The 18,527-nt window shown below is 57.0% G+C and overlaps 1 protein-coding gene across 1 annotated transcript in view; it reads right to left on the reverse strand.

The window, feature by feature from the left end:
- Nucleotides 1-18,138, reverse strand: part of GRM7 (glutamate metabotropic receptor 7) — a 176,956-nt gene extending 158,818 nt beyond the window's left edge. The window contains exon 1 of the mRNA XM_050979261.1: nucleotides 17,600-18,138. Within this exon, the coding sequence (XP_050835218.1) occupies nucleotides 17,600-18,109 (510 nt within the window). The 5' untranslated portion in view covers nucleotides 18,110-18,138. The remainder of the gene's footprint in view (nucleotides 1-17,599) is intronic.
- Nucleotides 18,139-18,527: the final 389 nt, after the last annotated feature.

Consider the following 18,527-nt stretch of genomic DNA (forward strand, 5'->3'; position numbering starts at 1 on the left):
GCCTCCTTTGTCCCCTTCCCTGTCTCTCCTAAAGGAAGAGCAAGCACCAAGTCCCTCCTGTGGTGGCATTTGGGTGGGTGGCATGTGGGACATTTCATGGAAGCCCAGGTTTGCCAGGGAGCAGCCCCTTTGCTCTGGTGCCAAGGCACGGGCTGGCAGCAGGAGATGCTGGAGCCAGAGAACTCCTGCTGCAGAGGGGCTGGGAGCATGCAGGGACCCCAGGCTGAGCATGTGGAGCCCTGGTGACAGGGAGGAGGAAAGGGACAGTTGTATTTGTGGGGTGCCCCGTGGCAGAGAGGAATGATGGATCTGACTCCATGTTCTTGAAGGCTAATTTATAATTTTATGATACTATATTATATTGAAGAATATTAAACTGTACTAAAGAATGCAGAAAGGATACAGACAGAAGGTTAAAAAGATAATAATGAAAACTGGTGACTCTCTCCAGAGTCCAACACAGCTTGGCCCTGATTGGCCAAAGAGTGCAAACAACTCCCAGTAAAAATAATAAAAACAATCACCTGTGGGTGAACAACCTCCAACCACATTCCAAGGCAGCACAGCACAGGAGAAGCAAATCAGATAATTATTGTTTTCATTTTTCTCTGAGGCTTCTCAGCTTCCCAGGAGAAAATCCTGGGTGTGAGGGGATTTTGCAGAGAATGTGGATGTGACAGGGACGTGTCCCACACACCCAGCTGGGGAAGGTACCTGTGGCTCCCTCTCTCAGGGATTCCCAGAGTCCCTCTGCCTCCAGGGAGGGCCCTGGGTGTCCCCAGCCCAAGGGAACCCAAGAAGGGAGCACTGTTCATTGTCCCCTGATCCCTGGGGTGGGCTGGGCTGTTCCAGTCCAGCTGAGCCCCAAACACTGCTACAGCCCCAGCCCAGCTGGCACCAGAGCACAACCACAGCCCTCAGATCTGCTGCTCACCTTCCCTGCACGCCTGCAAAACACCTCAAGAACTATTTTTGTGGTTCCTTATGGACCTCAATAAAACCCCAAACCTGATAATGTTGCAATAATGTATAATAATTCATTTATATATATATATATATATTTATTTTTTAATATATTTTATGTGTGCCCTGCATTTCATTTTGCCCCCAAATGCTCCTAGGGGATTTGCACAGCTATTTTAATAGTCCTAATTTTAAATTCATTGAAATGCATTTATGCACCTTTAGACTGAACTCGTTCAGGCATTTACACCACAGTAATGAATTGTAGGACAGCACTGTAGACACAGAAAGAAATTCTTTCCTTCTGTAGAGTTTATATTTCTAAATTCAACCGTGGGGTTCATTGGTGTGCAAAGAGTCCAGGGACCTTTGTTAAACAACGACCTTTAAGGATAAATGTTTGAGAAGATGCACATTGAGAAAGTCTCTCCTATTTGAATGTCAGGAAATTAGAAATATTCTAATGAATTCCACTTTTTCACATCTTTCATCAAAGCCTTTGTAAAAAAGGTCACTCTCTTCACTTGTTATTTTAAAAAGCCTCCTGCAATTTGCCTTCCTGCCATAATTAGAGGGAAAGTTCCCACAGCACCACACCACAACAATCCAGGGGGACTCTTCTTCCTCCTGATTGTCAACAAATTTCAGCATCCGAAGGCAGACATGATGAATTTCAGAGGCATAATGAGGCCGATGGTCACAGTCAACATTACAGAAAGTATTTGCATTTCGTGTTTTCTCTGAACTGGGAGCTCCCTGAAGTCTGACAGCCTGAATATGCTGAGATGAATTATTATGTTATTGACATTTTCAAACTACTCCTCTCCTTTTTTTTTTTTTTTTTTCCCTTTAGACAAAAGTGTTTGAAAGCCCTGTGCTGTTTCTGACCCACATCTCAAAGAGGTTCCTCTCCTTGCTGTGCTGGCTCCCAGCTGCAGGAGCTCGCTCACAGCCGGGTTTTCATCTCCTCCTTGCTCGTGCAGGCTCCATCCCAGCCCCACAGTCAGGAGCTGCTGGATCCCAGGGATCTTTGGTGGCTCCAGGGGTCAGAATAAGGAGCAGCAGCCTGTCCCCCCCAGGGCAGGGCTGGCCCCAGCCCTGCTGGCCCTGCTGGGAATGCCTCAGTTCCCCCCACATGGGAGATTTGGTGCTTGCTAGGAACAGAATCACCTCCAGCCCTGCTGGCAGCAGCTCAGAGCAGCTGTGGCTGCTCCTGGATCCCTGGCAGTGCCCAGGCCAGGCTGGAGCACCTGGGGCAGTGGGAGGTGTCCCTGCCATGGCAGGGGTGGCACTGGGTGGGCCCTGAGGTCCCTCCCAAGCCATTCCATGGTTCTGAGGTCTCCTTCCCTGTCACTTCCAAAAGGCTCCAGCCCTGCTGGGCTCCTGGAGCAGTGCTGGGAGGCCTCGTGGAGGGTTTCTTGTGATTACCAAGAAATCAGGCCCTGAAAAATAACTCCCAGACAATCCATCTGCATTTAAAAGTCAAGTTCAATCTTCCCTTATTACAGCTGCAAAACCCCTCGCTATCTAATTCAGATAAAGTAACAAAGCTGCACTTCCAATGATTGGAACTAAATGCAGTTAACCTTAAAAAGTCACTTTTACAAACAGAGCAGATTTATCTGGATTTAAATTTTAGTTCTTGTGCAAAGGCTTGAGAACAGGTTCCTCCCCATTATTCAATTTAACAATAATAATAAAAACCTCCATGACAACTATTACAAAGAGACTGTGATAAAGCCTGAAACCTTTTTGATAATGAAACATACAATTTCCCTGGTTGAAGCATAATTCCCCAGGGAACATTTTAGAAAAGATACAGAAGAACTGTCGTGTCCCAGTTGTTCATGTACAGAACCACACGTGAGAACAGCGAAATCAACTTTGGAAAAGAAAATCAGCTCTGAGAAAAGCTTAAAAAGAAATCAAGGGCAGGAGAGAGGAGAAACTTAACTGCAGTGTCTCATTAGGGCAATTAGAGTCATTAACGTGGGGGAAGCAGGAAGGGTTCCCAGACTGGGTTTCAGCCCAGGGGACATGCAGTGCCACCTGGGCCCTTCTGGGGTGCAGATCCCTCTCCAGAGCTGGCCCTGCTGCACCCCTGGGCCCTCAGCACTCCCTGCCTCTCACTTCTCAGAGTGCCAAAATGAATGGAAATTTAAAAATTGCCTGTAAAATAAATGGGTCACGAGCTTAGGTTCTTCCTGGGCTGGAGGAAGGCATGGGAAATGTCCTGAGCATCTCGGAGCACAGTGCACTGCTGTAGCCACTGCATCTGTGACTCTTCATAGCCCAGCTCCTGCAGCCAACCTCCACTCTCATTGAAATAACTCACCCATGGGCTTGTGTTTGGGGTTGGAGGCAGGTCTGTGTCTGAGAGGTTTTAAGACATTTGTATTTTTAAGTATTTTTTTTTCTACAGGGACAGGGAGCTTTTTTACAAAAAATGCCAGTTCATGAAGGCCACAGGGTGTGATCACATCTTGAATCTAGCACATGGTGCCGCTCCTCTCTCTGTTTGTGGCTTTTGGCTGCTGTCTCCCAGGACCTCAGAGGTGCTGCTGGTCACAGGCAGCAGCCAGGCTGTGATCTCTAAGCCCCAGAATCGTGTTCCTGTCAGCAAGGTGTGAATTTAAAATCCCATTTGGAGAGACAGAATGATAAAGTGCGAAGTGGGGGAAAGCCAGCTCATTAAGCTGACAAATCCATGGTAACAGAAGGACAAACCAATAATAGCAGGATGGATTTCTCTGCTCTGGGGTCCATCCCAGCAATGCCCAAAATCCCCGGGCTGGGGTTGGCTCAGCAGCTGGAGCTGTGAGCTGGGCCTGAGAGGCTCCAGCAGAAGGCTTTGTGGAGCTGCAGAGCAGGGCTCTCCTGCTGCCCAGGGGATCAGTTTGTCAGGCATTAAAGATCTCATGGATCCCTTTGTGCCGCAGGGAAAGCTCTGATCCTGGGGCAGGGCTGAATTCTCACAGCTCTGCTCAGCCTCCTTTGGCTCCTGCCTGGGCCAGCCCCAGCACAGGCTCTGTTCTGCCAGGCACAAACCAGGTTTCACCTCCAGCATTCCCAGGTCCCCCTCCCTCGATGGGAACCTGAGCAATCCCAACAGCACCGGAGTGCCCAGACCCGGGGCACTGCTGGGACTGGCACCCAGCAGTGCTGGCAGCCAGAGGGCAGCCCCTGGACAAGTGACAGCATTCCCTCCTGCACCAGGAGACTCCTCCAGCCCTGCCAGGAGCCCAGCAGAACCTCCCTCGCCAAAGCTCTGGCAGGAAACGTGGGCTGGCTCTTTCCAGGCAGGTTTTGTGTCTGTCCCTGAAGGGACACCAGCCAAACCCCACGGAAAGGGCCCTGCCACTGTGCTGGCAAATCCACTCCAGGCAAAACCCAGCTCTTCATGCACTGTCCCTGCAATCATCTGGGTATTTTACTGCTCTGTGGGCAGGGAGAAGCCCTGGCTGAGGTCAAACCCTTCCTGGTCATTTTTCCAAGACAAATCCTCAGCACAGTCCTCCCTGGAAGGATTTCTACATCCCACACAAACTCTGCTGAGTTACACAGCCATTCCTGTGACAGGCTGTATTTTATAGATCAAAAAGCCCCAAACAATGTCTTCCAAATATATCTGTTATATCTGTGATGCCTGAAACGAGGATGAGCAGCATGGCTTTAAAATCAAACGGGAAGGGCTTTGTGGGTTTGGCATCTGCCAAAGGATTCAGGTTCAATAGCACAGACACCACTTTGCCAACTGCTAAGGAAAACAGATTCCAGTTGTACCACATTTTGCTTGATTTATATGAGCACTGGGAGAAAGATGAAGGGGAAAAAATAACCTGCAAAGCAAAAAAAAAGAAAAATTTTTACCTTGTTTTTCTGTTCTGCCCATGAAGCTGCCAAGTTTGAGGCTGCAGGAGCTCCCCCACAGCTGAGCACAGGCACAGCAGACCCTGCTCCTGTGGATCTGCCACACATCCCTGGGCACTGGGAGGTCCCTGGGCTGTCCCTGGGCACCAGCAGGGTCCCTGGGGCTGCTGGGGCTCGTTTGGGACCAGAGTGGGATAAAAATCAGCTAAAAATCACATCTCAGCCTCCCTGGGCTCACACCAAGCACTCACCTGCTGCAGGCAGGAGTCAGGTCATGCACTGCTTTCTGAAATCAGGGCTTGCCTAACCCAGGCCTGCCAGATTTCCTGGGTTTTGCAATGAGCAGCCCTGGGTTTCCATTGCTCCCCACCACCCCCAGGAGAAGCAGCCCCCCATGCACCCAGACAAGCCTGGGGAAGTTCTCAGTCCAAATTAGGAACAAAAATAGCTTTGCTAGAGGGGCCAGGAGGGAGCAGTCCCTGTGCTCCCCCCTTGCAGCTCACAGCCCTCCATCCCCAGCACAGCCTGAGCCCATTAGGGCCAATTCCACCTCTCCAGGGCTGCCTCTCCCTGCCAGGCCATTTGCTCCCTGCTTGCTATTTTTAAACTGCTCCAGCTCCTGAGAGTGTTTTGTTCAGTGCAGTGACAGGCTGTCACTTCCCCGAACATGGCCCTTCCCTGTGCTCAGCATGCCAGGGAATTCACCCAGCACTTGGACACTTCCCTGCCAGGCTCTCTGCAGGGCAGCCACTGGCTCCTGGCACAGCACCCTGGAATGGGCTGGGCTGGGCTGGGAGGGACCTTAAATCCCAGCCAGTGCCACCCCTGCCATGGCAGGGACAACTCCCACTGTCCCAGGTGCTCCAGCCCCAGTGCCCAGCCTGGCCCTGGGCACTGCCAGGGATCCAGGGGCAGCCCCAGCTGCTCTGGGAAGAGGGAGAAGCACACACAGCACTCGTGTTCACTGCTGAAAATTCACTGAGACAAAGCAGCAAAGGCAAACAGAGCAGTGTTCACCAGTGCAGCCTGGCCTGCAGTCTGTCCATCCCTGCTGCACAGGGCCAAGAGCAGCCAGCCTGCCCCAGCAGAGTGCACTGAACTGCACAACTGCTGCTAGACTGGGGCAGGGATGGGACCTCCCAGCTCCTCCTGCAGCCTGGGATGGAGCCTGTCAGCTCCTGCAGCCTGGGATGGAGCCTGTCAGCTCCTGCAGCCTGGGATGGAGCCTGTCAGCTGCTCCTCCTGCAGCCTGGGATGGAGCCTGCCAGCTCCTGCAGCCTGGGATGGAACCTGCCAGCTGCTCCTGCAGCCTGGGATGGAACCTGTCAGCTGCTCCTGCAGTTCATCCTTGCTGTGCTGGGGGTCAGAGGAGCCCCAGATCCACTCCCAAGGCTGCACTTCCCCCTGGAGGTCTCTCCCAGCCTTCCTGGTTCCATCATGCCCAGGAACAGCCCCAGTGGTTCTGCACCTGGTGCTGGGCAGGGTCCAGGGCCAGCTCAGGTCACTCCCAGACCCCCCTGGCTGCTTCCATGGCCACGTCTGTCGGAGCAGAGCCAGGGGAGGCACGGCTGAGCAGGCACCTCCAGCCTTCCCTGCCAGCTGGAGCAGCACAGGCTGGGCTGGGCTCGAGCAGGACATTTCCAGAGGAGTTCTCAGCCCCATTCCTCAGTGCTTCTGTGCTCACAGTCATTTCATTCTCTTCTGAAATGCAAGGAGATTCTTCCTGAGAAAATAAGCACAGGGGTGGGAGGCATTTTTTAACAACAATTCGATTCCCCAGCAAAATACATTTTTCACAGGTGGGAAAAATTGTATTTGGGATTTATTTCATTTCTTCATGGATTTAATGCTCTTCACAGTTTATCACATCACTGAAATATTCCTGAAGAAGGAAAGTGGCTTTTCCAGGGACTCCATGACTTCTGCTGTGCTCCTGTTTCACACTGAGCTGTTGGGGATCCTGGTGGGTTATAGAAGGGCTTGTGCAGCTGCCCTGGATCCTCCATGGGGCTGGAAAAAGCCAGGCCATTGCTCATTTCCACATTTCCAGTTTGGCCAAACAGGAGCCAACGAGCTGCCACCCCCTCAGGGCTGCTGCCACCCCGGGCACTGCAGGCAGATGGAAAATTCATCTTTTTCTGTCAGCTTCCAAATTCCTGTGAAGGCCAAAATCCCTTCAGCTGGGACACCAACATTCTGCTGCAGGAGATGAAACAGGCAAGGAGCTCCCAGTGCAGAGATTCCCAGGGTCCCTGAGGTTGGAACAGCCTTCCCAGCCCAGGGAGTGCCAGCTGTGCCCATCCCCACCTTGCCCCCAGCCCAGAGCTCTGAGTGCCACCTCCAGCCCTTCCTGGGACACTCCAGGGATGGGCACTCCAAACCTCCCTGAGCAGCCCCTTCCAGTTGTCCATTCCAGCTGTCCATTCCAGCTGTCCATTCCAGCTGTCCATTCCAGTTGTCCATTCCAGCTGTCCATTCCAGTTGTCCATTCCAGTTGTCCATTCCAGCTGTCCATTCCAGCTGTCCAAGGTTTGCTGGAGAACCAAACCATCTTTTCTTCCTTTGCAAATCCTCCACTGTAGCCATAGCAGACACGTCTCAAAAAGATGATTTCCTTTGTGTCATCATCCATGGAAGGGGTTGGCATGGAAGGGACCTTAAGGATCATCCAGTTACTCAGAGATTTTCTGTACTGCTGTCAGATAGAAAAACTACAAACCCACAAAAAGTCGTTTAATTAATTTTTATTGTCAATATAATTTCTGTGCATTCAAGCCCTGCCACAAAATTACCTGCTTTAAAAATCACTAAACCATCTCTATTAGTGCTGAATTTTATTCCTGCAAAAATAACAACTTCCTGCCAAATCTGGGCTGACAGTTTGTCTTTATTTTTGTAGTTATTCCTGCCATTTTTTATTAACTGGAATTTGGCCTTGATCCTATCCATTAGGACTGGGTTTTGGTGGGATCCACATGGGAAACAACTCCAGGCACTCAGAGCTGTCTCTGCTGGGGAGATGCCATTAAATCCCAGGGTTCAGTTCCAGCCATTAGATTTACCTGGGTGTTATTTCAGCACCAAGCTGTGCCCAGCCAGAGGGGTTTGTAAACCAGCAAATCTGGCCCAGGACACCAGGACATCCATGGGGACAAGGGCTCTGCTCTGACAGCCAGCAGGGCAGCTCCAGCATCACAGCCAGACAGCTCCAGCATCACAGCCAGACAGCTCCAGGATCACACAGCCAGACAGCTCCAGCATCACAGCCAGACAGCTCCAGGATCACAGCCAGACAGCTCCAGGATCACACACCCAGACAGCTCCAGGATCACAGCCGGACAGCTCCAGGATCACAGCCAGACAGCTCCAGGATCACACACCCAGACAGCTCCAGGATCACAGCCAGACAGCTCCAGGATCACACACCCAGACAGCTCCAGGATCACAGCCAGACAGCTCCAGGATCACACACCCAGACAGCTCCAGGATCACAGCCAGACAGCTCCAGGATCACACACCCAGACAGCTCCAGGATCACACACCCAGACAGCTCCAGGATCCCAGCCAGACAGCTCCAGGATCACACACCCAGACAGCTCCAGGATCAACACCAGACAGCTCCAGGATCACACACCAGACAGCTCCAGGATCACAGCTCCAGGATCACACCCCCAGACAGCTCCAGGATCACACACCCAGACAGCTCCAGGATCACACACCCAGACAGCTCCAGGATCACACACCCAGACAGCTCCAGATTCCCCAGCCTGTGAACTGGCAGCAGCCCTGCGGCCCCAGCAGGGCACTGCCCTGGGCTAAGGCAGCGTGCCAGCTGCCTGGGCTGTGCCCTCCCTGGCCCTGCTGGCAGCCCTGGCCCTGCTGGCAGCCCTGGCCATGGCTGCAGGGGCTCTGCTGCTGTGGCAGGAGAGCTGTTCCTGCACAGCATCCCCCTCCAGCAGCCTGTCACCCTGCAGAGCCAACACCAACCTCCCCACATTCTGCCCTGGCTCCCAGCAGCTTCAGCCTCTCCCCACACAGGAGCAGCCAAGCCCCAACACAGCCTGCTGCTGGTGCTGCTAAAGCTTCTGAGGTGGCTCAGGATTCCTAATCCACATCTTTTCCCTATTTGTCACCCATATTGATTGTCCTGGGCCCTAATATCATCCCAATGCCAGACAGGCAGGACCAAAAAGCCAAACAGGTGCCAGGGCTCACCCAGAGGTGCCCCATCCTCTGCTCACCCAGCACAGCCCTCTCCTTCCCAGCCCAAGCCCTGAGCAAGACCTTAAAGAAACAGCTCACAACTACAGTGTAAGGATGCACAACAAAAATAGTTTTGTCTGTCTGTCTATCTAGATCGACAAGCACAACCATGCTCAGAGGCATTAAGCAGAACCATCATCAGGATGAAATCTTGTGACCTGTGACTGCTCCAAACCCTCCCCTCCACCCCCAGAGCTCAGCCCATCCTTTTCCCAAAACCCAGACCAAAATAGAGCTGCTGGATGTGCCCTGAATGTGCAAGCACTGGACCTGCAGCACCTCAGGCAGTCACCTCAGGCAGTGCAGGGCACTGGGAGGGGGAGGTCTCCAGGCTTCTCCTCGTCCCAGAGTCAATCAGAGGCCAGGCAGCCCAAGTGCCTCGCTGCTGCCAGGGCCCAGGGGTGATCTCCAGCCAGGAGCACGTCCCAGGGCTTTAGGAACATTTGCCAAGCTCATTTGGAAGGGCTGGGAAGGGAGGCACCGGCCAGCATCACCCGACAGCTGAGGGAGAAGAGAATGCCCAGCACTCACACAGCATCCTAATGCTCTCCAGATCCCAAATGACACAGCAAAAGTGTCCTCAGCACCACAGCCTCAGCCACGGGCACCTGGGGCTGGCCTCTGTCAGCCAGGGGCACTTTGTGCCCCCAGAAGGGGTGGGGTCCCTGGGGGAAGCTCAGGTGTGCCCGGGGTGCCCCATCCCGCACCTGGCACCGGCTCTGCTGCAAAAGGCTTTGCTCCAAAACACAGCCCATGGAGCTGGACACCCCCACAGCACCCACTGCACCCACCCAGCACCCCCTGAGCTGCCACAGGATGGGGCACACACAGCCCATGGTGGCCCTGGGGACACCGAGGAGCTCCTGCCCACGCTGAACTGCCCCCAAGAACTGACCCTGTCAGTCTCTGCTCTGGGGCAGCAGCCAGGGCTGGAGAGCTCTGCAGGCTCCCTCCAGCCAGGGGAGCACAGGGGACTGCCCAGGAGGGAGCTGTGGCCTCAGGTGGGACAGGGCCACCAGCTTTTCCTGGCCCGTGGTTCAGGCCAGGAGCAGGAGCAGGGCAGGAGCAGGAGCAGGAGAAGGGGCAGGGGCAGGGGCAGGAGCAGGGGTAGGGCCAGGAGCAGGGGCAGGGGCAGGGGCAGGGGCAGGGGCAGGAGCAGGAGCAGGAGCAGGGGCAGGAGCAGGGGCAGGGCAGGGGCAGGGCAGGGCAGGGCAGGGGCAGGGGCAGGGGCAGGAGCAGGGGCAGGAGCAGGGGCAGGAGCAGGGGCAGGGGCAGGGGCAGGAGCAGGGGCAGGGCCAGGAGCAGGGGCAGGGGCAGGGGCAGGGGCAGGAGAAGGGGCAGGGGCAGGGGCAGGGCAGGGGCAGGAGCAGGGGCAGGGGCAGGGGCAGGGGCAGGGGCAGGGCCAGGGTCAGGGCAGGGGCAGGGGCAGGGGCAGGGGCAGGGGCAGGGGCAGGGGCAGGGGCAGGGCAGGGGCAGGAGAAGGGGCAGGAGAAGGGGCAGGGGCAGGGGCAGGGGCAGGAGCAGGGGCAGGAGCAGGGGCAGGGGGCAGGGGCAGGGGCAGGAGCAGGGGCAGGGGCAGGGCCAGGAGCAGGGGCAGGGCAGGGGCAGGGGCAGGGGCAGGGCAGGCAGGGCAGGGGCAGGGCAGGGCATGGGGCAGGGGCAGGGCAGGAGCAGGAGCAGGAGCAGGGGCAGGGGCAGGGGCAGGGGCAGGGGCAGGAGCAGGGGCAGGGGCAGGGGCTGGGGCAGGGGCTGGGGCTGGGGCAGGGGCAGGGGCAGGGGCAGGGGCAGGGGCAGGGGCAGGGGCAGGGGCTGGGGCAGGGGCAGGGGCAGGGGCAGGGGCAGGGGCAGGGACAGGGGCTGGGGCAGGGGCTGGCTTTATAGCCATTAGAGTGGTGGTGGCTCAGAACAACTGCACTGCCTTCAGCAGAAGGGCCTGGCAGGAGCTGGTGAATCACCAGGAAGGAGCAGAGCTCTGGAAATCCTTGTTCTCCTTTAGCTCTCTCTGCCTGGGTACCCTCTCAGCACACTAATGGCCTGGCTTTATTGGATTCCATGCTCTCCAAACAGCCTTCATTACATGCTTGGTATCTCCCAATATTATGATAAAATTCATCATGGTCCAGTGTCTGGGACAGTCAGCATTGTCACTCATTGAGATTAATCTGAATACCACTATAAATAGAAATAACAACATCTGATCTTCTGAAACAGAGTGTTGTGCTGGATGGCTTTAGTGCCTCCAAGCAAAACTCATTTAACAGAACAAAATATGGAAGAGAGTACGTGTAGTTTTGTAGTATGACTGTTGTGAGATTCCAAAGCAGATCAATAATTCTTATATAAAAATTAATGCCTTGAAATGATCCCTCCATTTGTCATTCCAGAGAGGTCACCTTATTTTGTTTCAAGGAGTAAATTGGGAATTGCACAAGTGAACTTGCTGGAAATCTGCTCTCCCTGTCCCTGCACCCCTTGTGCCAGTCCCAATTATCCCTGAATCCTGTGCCCACCATCCCTCCCTGCCCCTCTCCATGGATGAGCATCCCTCTCCTGGCAGAACCACTCTCCTTCCAAATGACCCTTTGCAGTCCCTCCTGCCTCAAGAGAGACACTTGAAAACAGATTAAGAGCCAAGATTATTGCTCAAATTGAATTCTGTCTTGTCGAGAAAATGAATTTTACCTCCAAAACACAGCGTTCCAGAAAAATACCTTCACAGCACCTCCAGCCTCATTAGTGACTCCCCATGTGGAATTCCTGAAGGGAGGATTTTCCTGGCCTTTATTTATCCAGGAACAATCAGATCCCACATCTCTGGAACAGCATCACAGCTGAGGCACAGCCCTGCATGGCTCAGGGTGCTGACACACATCAGGCCTCACTACCAACAAGGACAAATACTTAGAGGCTGCAGAAATGAAAGCTCATTAAAGAACACAAAACCCCCTTTTTTGAGTGGAGGCAAAGAATTAAAGGTTGCTGTTTCCTATTTTCAGCTTTTTGCTGCATTCTCAGTGAGAGAAACTGAAAAATGTGGAGTTTCCTGAAATATCTTCTCTAAACTGAATCATTACTCCATTGCCTAAAAAGTATTGTCCTGTTTGAAGTGAGGAGAGGAAAATGCAACCACCAGGTCAGGAGTTCCCAATCAATTAGCATCCAGGGCAAACCACTGCTGAAACGTGGGAGTTTTCCTGTGAGAGCCCAGGAACATTCCAGCAGTGAAACCTCCCCAGCAGCTCCTCAGGACAAGGTCAGCAGGAGGGGCTCAAAGGGGGACTGGGAATGGAAATTATCTCCCATGGAACGGGATCCCAGATTCCTGCAAGGAACTTGAACTACGAGATGAGGACCAACCAGTGTGCAGAGATCTTCCTGGGAATTGCAGGGGCTTCTAGAAACTGATCAGCTCAGCAGTGGGGGATTCATCAAACACTCCCAAGGGATCTGATGGAGCCGTGGGATCACACATGGTTCTGTACATCGTCACACAGCCCTGCCCTTCCTCCCTGTGCCCGAGGAGCACTCCCAGCAGGAGCAGGCTCCAGAGCTCCCCTCACTCCCTGGAGCAGCTGAACCCCAGCCCATCCCAATCCCATCCCATCCCCATCCCCAGCAACCCCAGCCCAACATCCTCCCCCAGAGAGCCTGGCAAAAGTGTGTGCATTTTGCCAGAAAAGAGCAGCATCCAACTCAGGGCTGCACTTTTAAGCTCCCTTCCTTTCCAAATAATCTCATTTTTGTGATTACTGTGTCTGGAGCAGAAGGCAGGACTGCAACTGTCATCTTCCTCCTTCGGCAGGAAGGAAAGGCAGCCAACACCCCCAGGGAGATCAGGGATGCTCCAATTTCCACTCCCCATCTCCCTGCACTGCCTTAGCCCACTCTGCTGCAAAGTTCCCTGCAGGGGCTCAGGAACAGCCCCCTCTGGGCCACCAGAGCCACCCTGATGAAATCCCACAGGGATTTAAACAAGAACAGAATTATTCTTGATTGACTCTTTCAAATTGCACCCACCGAGGACACAAACCTGAAGCAGTAATTTGTTCATTACTAAAAGCTGTCATAAGAAGTCTGTAGGGAGCACAAAAATAAGTATAGGGAGCACAGAAATAAGTCTTGCAGCATTAAAAGAGGAGTCAGGGTGCTGATATTGCCCATACTGCATGGTTCTACTCCCAGAAGAGATGAAGCACCCTGGCCATGCTTTTATCATGGAGTTCCATTTGCAGGGGAAGCTCCGACCCTGCAAAGGAGCAGCATTTTCTCCAAACCAAACCAGCAGCCTGAAAGCATCCTGCCTGAACTCCCCAGTGCATTTGGAAGCAGCTTTCCAAATTATTTTGGCATTATTTTTAGGAAAGATATTTAATTTATGACCGGGCTGCTATTTGCTGCTGTGCACTGATAGAATTGTGCTGGAAAGAAGTCCCTGCCTTTGACACACTTGAATGTTGGTGCAGGGCCACCTGCACGCTCCAGCAGCCCGAGGCTGGTCCCTCCAGAGCATCACCCAGGGCTGCAGCACGAGGCTGGTCCCTCCAGAGCATCACCCAGGGCTGCAGCCCGAGGCTGGTCCCTCCAGAGCCTCACCCAGGGCTGCAGCCCGAGGCTGGTCCCTCCAGAGCATCACCCAGGGCTGCAGCCCGAGGCTGGTCCCCCTGGAGCATCACCCAGGGCTGCAGCCTGAGGCTGGTCCCTCCTGAGCATCACCCAGGACTTCACCCCGAGGCTGGTCCCTCCTGAGCATCACCCAGGGCTGCAGCACGAGGCTGGTCCCTCCAGAGCATCACCCAGGGCTGCAGCCCGAGGCTGGTCCCTCCAGAGCATCACCCAGGGCTGCAGCCCGAGGCTGGTCCCCCTGGAGCATCACCCAGGGCTGCAGCACGAGGCTGGTCCCCCTGGAGCATCACCCAGGGCTGCAGCCCAAGGCAGGCCCTGGCTGGGCACACCTGCCCTGCTCCCCAGCCCTGCCTGGGCAGCCCTTCCCAGCAGGCTGGGGTGGGGCACAGCCCCAGGGGATGCACTCACAGAGGGCTGTGGCACTGTCACTCCTCCTGAGGGATGGGGTGAAGGTAAAGAACGGAGATGGAAAAGAAAGAGCCCAGACCAAGGCACCTCCTGCCTCAACCCCTTCCTGGGGAAGCCGTGGCCAAGCTGGAGGAGCTCCTGTGCACTCAGACACCCAGCCCTGCCCAGGGTGGGCTCTGCCCTGCTCTGACCAGCCACTGCTGATGCTCCTCGGCCACGATTTTAACCCAAGGACCTCCAGCAGGTCCCACCGAGCCCTGGGCAGGGGCAGACACTGAACCCGGGGTGCAGCCTCCCCTCCCTCAGACCCTGAGCTTGCACTGGGCACTTCCATCCCTCCTCAGCCCACTCTGCAGCCCTGCTGGAGGGGGCCTGACGAGGCATCCTGCCCCGCTGGCAGTTCCTGTGCCCACCCACACGTCCTGTGGGACCCAGCAGGAGCAGGGAGCAGCCCCAAGTCTCAGCCTGGCTCCATCAGCACCACCCCTTCAGCTGGAACGAGGAGAGGCAGGGCTCCAGCTGCCCTGGGCTCCAGCAGCACTCTGTGCCTGCCCCACACCCCCGGAGGAACCTCCCACCCAGCTCTTCCCAGGATCTTTTATCCAAGGAGCACCTCGGGGCTGAGTGAGGGGCGAGGTGCAGGGGAGGGCTCTGATCACACAGCAAACCCCCAGTGCATGCAGATCCCCCCATGGTTTTCCACCCCGGGAAAGCTCCCACCGAGCCTGCAGCAGTCACTGCAGGGGTGAATTGCAGCCCGAGGAGCCCTGGCTCTCCCTGCTGCTGCACCTGTTGGCTGAGGCTGCTCGCAGCCCCTGCGCCGGGAGGGAGCTGCAGGCACAGCTAGCACAGCCTCCCATGCAGAGAGGAAGATGAAGAGCCTGCATGGACCTGGCCCCTCCTGGGGAAAAGTGCCTGAAGCACCAGGAGCTGCCTGAGGAGGCCCTGCTGTGCTCTGGATGGATTATGCATTTCCAGATCTACAGATTTACACCCATTGCTCCCTGCATCAAGGCACGGCACAAATACTTCTCTTCCAAGATATTGTCAGAGAAGCAGAAACTCCATTAAGATTTCTTTGCAGGGGCCTCCACAGAGCTTTCACCGACCAGATGTGAGGGAAAAGCCAGTTTGGGCATGCAAGGAAACGTTCAAGAGCCATCCACCCTCCCCTCACCCACTGCCCCAGGCTGCAAAACCCACAGTGACCCCTGGGAAAGAAGCTGGCTGCCACACTCAGGAATTTCAGAGAGTTCTGAGGTTAACAAGATTTTTTGTGACTGGTACTTGGTTTTCTTCTTTCCACTAACTTAGAGCTTCTCATCCACCCACACACAATGACACTTAGCTGTTGAACAGGTCTACTTCTCCTCCTAAAATAATTATTTTCTATTTCTCTGTGGCTGAACATGTTCTAAATTGTGTTTTGAAGGAGGAGAGGACAACAGGGAACAGTTTTACAGCATGAAAGATCTGCTTCAAGGCGGCTCATCCAAGCTGTAAAATAGATATTCAGTAAAATCCCTCAGTATGGGCCAGTTCCTGCTTTCTGGATGATCTGGTTAAATTGAAATTTTGAACAGATGCTTAGTCACAATACATTAAAATATTTAGTTTATATAAATATCTCTACACGGAGAAAGTATCCAAATACCTTATTTTCTGCAAACTCCACTACATAGTGCATCACCAGAGGCTTTGCAGGCATTGTGGTATTACCCTAAAGGCTCCCGGGGCCCCGGTTTCCCTCCGAGCTGGATCTCGGCAGGGAGTGCCCCGGACTGGCAGTGGGATGAGAACTGGAGCGGCAGAGCTGCCTCCTCCACCCCGCTGGCTGCCTGGCAGAACCCGGACTGGAGCTCACCGTGAGCCCGGCTCAGAGGAGCGGGAGCCGCCTGCTCTGCAGCCGGGCAGCCGGAGCGGGAGGGCGGCCACGGCCAGGGCACACGAGCCGTGGGGATTCAGCGCTGAACCGGCAGCCATGCGCCGGGCTCTGCCAGGATGGAGGCGAGCGAGGCAAAGGCGCGGCTCGTGGGGGTTATACCAGGGAAATGCCCGGGCACGGCCCGGCCGGGCACAGCACAGGGCAGCGAGGAGCGAGGGCGGCATCGCCCCGCTCTCCTCGGCCGGAGATGGCACGGGCAGGCAGATGGGAGCGGGGAGGCTCGGCGGCTGCTACAGCACCGAGCGGATTTGCCGCGAAAGCCTCACAAGTTTCCAGCTGGGAAAAGCGGGGGATCTCTCCGCCCGCTGCACAAAAATAAAAAAAAAAAAAAATTCCTCCACCACCTTCCGCATGCGAAGGCGTAGGACAGGGAGCGGAGAACTCCGCTGCTCACGATGCATCTGGTGGCGCTTCTGTCACTGTCACCGCACCCGCGATCGCTGCCGAGGAGCACCCGGCTCTCGCTGCGGGGCCCGGCGGCTGCAGCGGCGCCCCGGGGGGACATCCCAGCCCCGGGGGGACACCCCCTCATCCCGGGGAGACCACCCCTCTCATGCCGGGGGGACATCCCAGCCCCGGGGAGACATCCCAGCCGGGGGGGACACTCCCCTCATGCCGGGGGGACATCCCAGCCCCCGGGAGACATCCCAGCCGGGGGAGACACTCCCCTCATCCCGGGGGGACATCCCAGCCCCGGGGGACACCCCCTCGCCCCGAGGGATCCAACCCCGGCCAGAGCCGGCCAGATGGCCTCGCAGGGCCCTGGGGCAGGAGATGAGCGGGGGTGACAAGTCTCCGTGCCCGACACCCAGCGAGGCGCGGCGCCGGGGGCGAGACGGGCGCGATCGCAGCGCGAACGGGGGAGAGGAGAGGAGGGGGAGAACGGGCAGCGCTGCAGCGCATCACCCCCGCACACACACGCACACACACACGCACACGGCTCTCTAATCCTCCGGCTCTGCTCATCCCTCGCTCCTAAGGAGCCCCGGAGCCCGGGGCTGAGCCGCCCCCGCTGCCCCCGCTCCGGCCGACCGGGCTCGGGAGGAAGCCGGGACCCGAGCCGGGCAGGCGCTGGGTGCTGGGGCTGCCCCACACAGCCCCGGCTCAGCCCGAGGAAGCCCCTCCTGACCCTCTCCCGACCCTGTCCCGACCCCCCGCGACCCCCGGGCCGGGGCGGCCGCGGCCCCGCCAGCCCTGCCCGCACTGCCGGGATTCCGTGCGCGGAGCGGTGCCGGCCGTGCCCCGCGGGGATGCCGAGCGCCCGCATCCATCCCCGAGCCATGGCTCTATATAACGCAAACCCAGCGCAACCAGCGCCTCTTCTCTTCCTTTTTTTTTTTTTTTTTCTCTTTTCCCTTAGGCATTGCTTCGTGCAAATGGGGCGATAAATCCAGAAAGCGCCACGCACCGTGGAGAAGGGAGAGGGCGGCGGGGAGGGGAAGCAGCTGCTCCGGAGGGAGGCGGATGGAGCACCTGGAGAGGCACAAGGGGAACCGGGAGCGGCGGAGCCCCGCGGCACGGCCCTACCTGGAACAGCCGGAGGATGTTGGCCACCATAATGGACACGGAACTTCCCGACGCCCCGATCACTCCAACTACTTTCTCCGGCTTGACGAAGACGGGCGGCTCGCCGTTGGTACACCTCACGTCGGAGGTGTCCTTCTGGATGAGCGCCTGGACGAAGGTGAGGGACTGCTCCAGCGCGTAGGTGTCCCGGGAGCAGGTGTCCAGGATGCGGGCGCCCAGCGTGACGTTGGGCAGCAGGTCCGGGTCGCTGTTGATCTGGTCCAGGGCGTAGAGCATCGCCTCCAGCCTGTGGATGCCGTTCTCCTTCTTGATGTCCCCGCAGGGGGAGCTCGGGGGGCCCTTGGCGTGCACGGGGAAGAGGCCGCCCAGGGTGATGTCCCCCTCCAGCCGGATGGAGTGGGGCGCGTACATCTCCTGCCCGCGGGCCGCCTCCCCGAGCAGCAGCTCCAGCAGGCAGCAGGGCAGCTCCAGCAGCGCCAGCAGCCGCAGCACCCTGCCCGGCCGGCCCATGGTGATGCCGCCGCCGCCCCCGGGCGCTGCCCCGCGCTCCCCGGGGGCCGGGCCGGCCGGGATGGGGTGGCCGGGGGAGGGCTGCGGGTTCTGCCGCTGCCGCCCGCCCTGCCCTGCCCTGCCCTGCCCGCCGCGCTCCGGCACCGGCACTGGGGAGCGCGCCGCGCCGCTGCCGCTTTAAACGGCCGGGGCCGCCCGCCCCCCCCCCCCCCCCAGCCCCGCCCGCCGCCGCTGCGCAGCGCCCGCCGCACCGCCCCGGCCGGCCCCGGGCACGGGCACCGCCGTGGGCACGGCCACGGAGCCACGGAGCCCGGCCCTGCCCGCCCTGCCGGGGATGGGGCTGGCGGCTGTGCCCGACCCGCGGCGCTGCGGACGGGGGAACCGGGTGAACGTGGCGTCCCCGCTCCCTGAACCCCGC

The sequence above is a fragment of the Serinus canaria genome, chromosome 12, assembly GCF_022539315.1.
Source record: "Serinus canaria isolate serCan28SL12 chromosome 12, serCan2020, whole genome shotgun sequence".
NCBI classification, from domain to species: Eukaryota; Metazoa; Chordata; class Aves; order Passeriformes; family Fringillidae; genus Serinus; species Serinus canaria.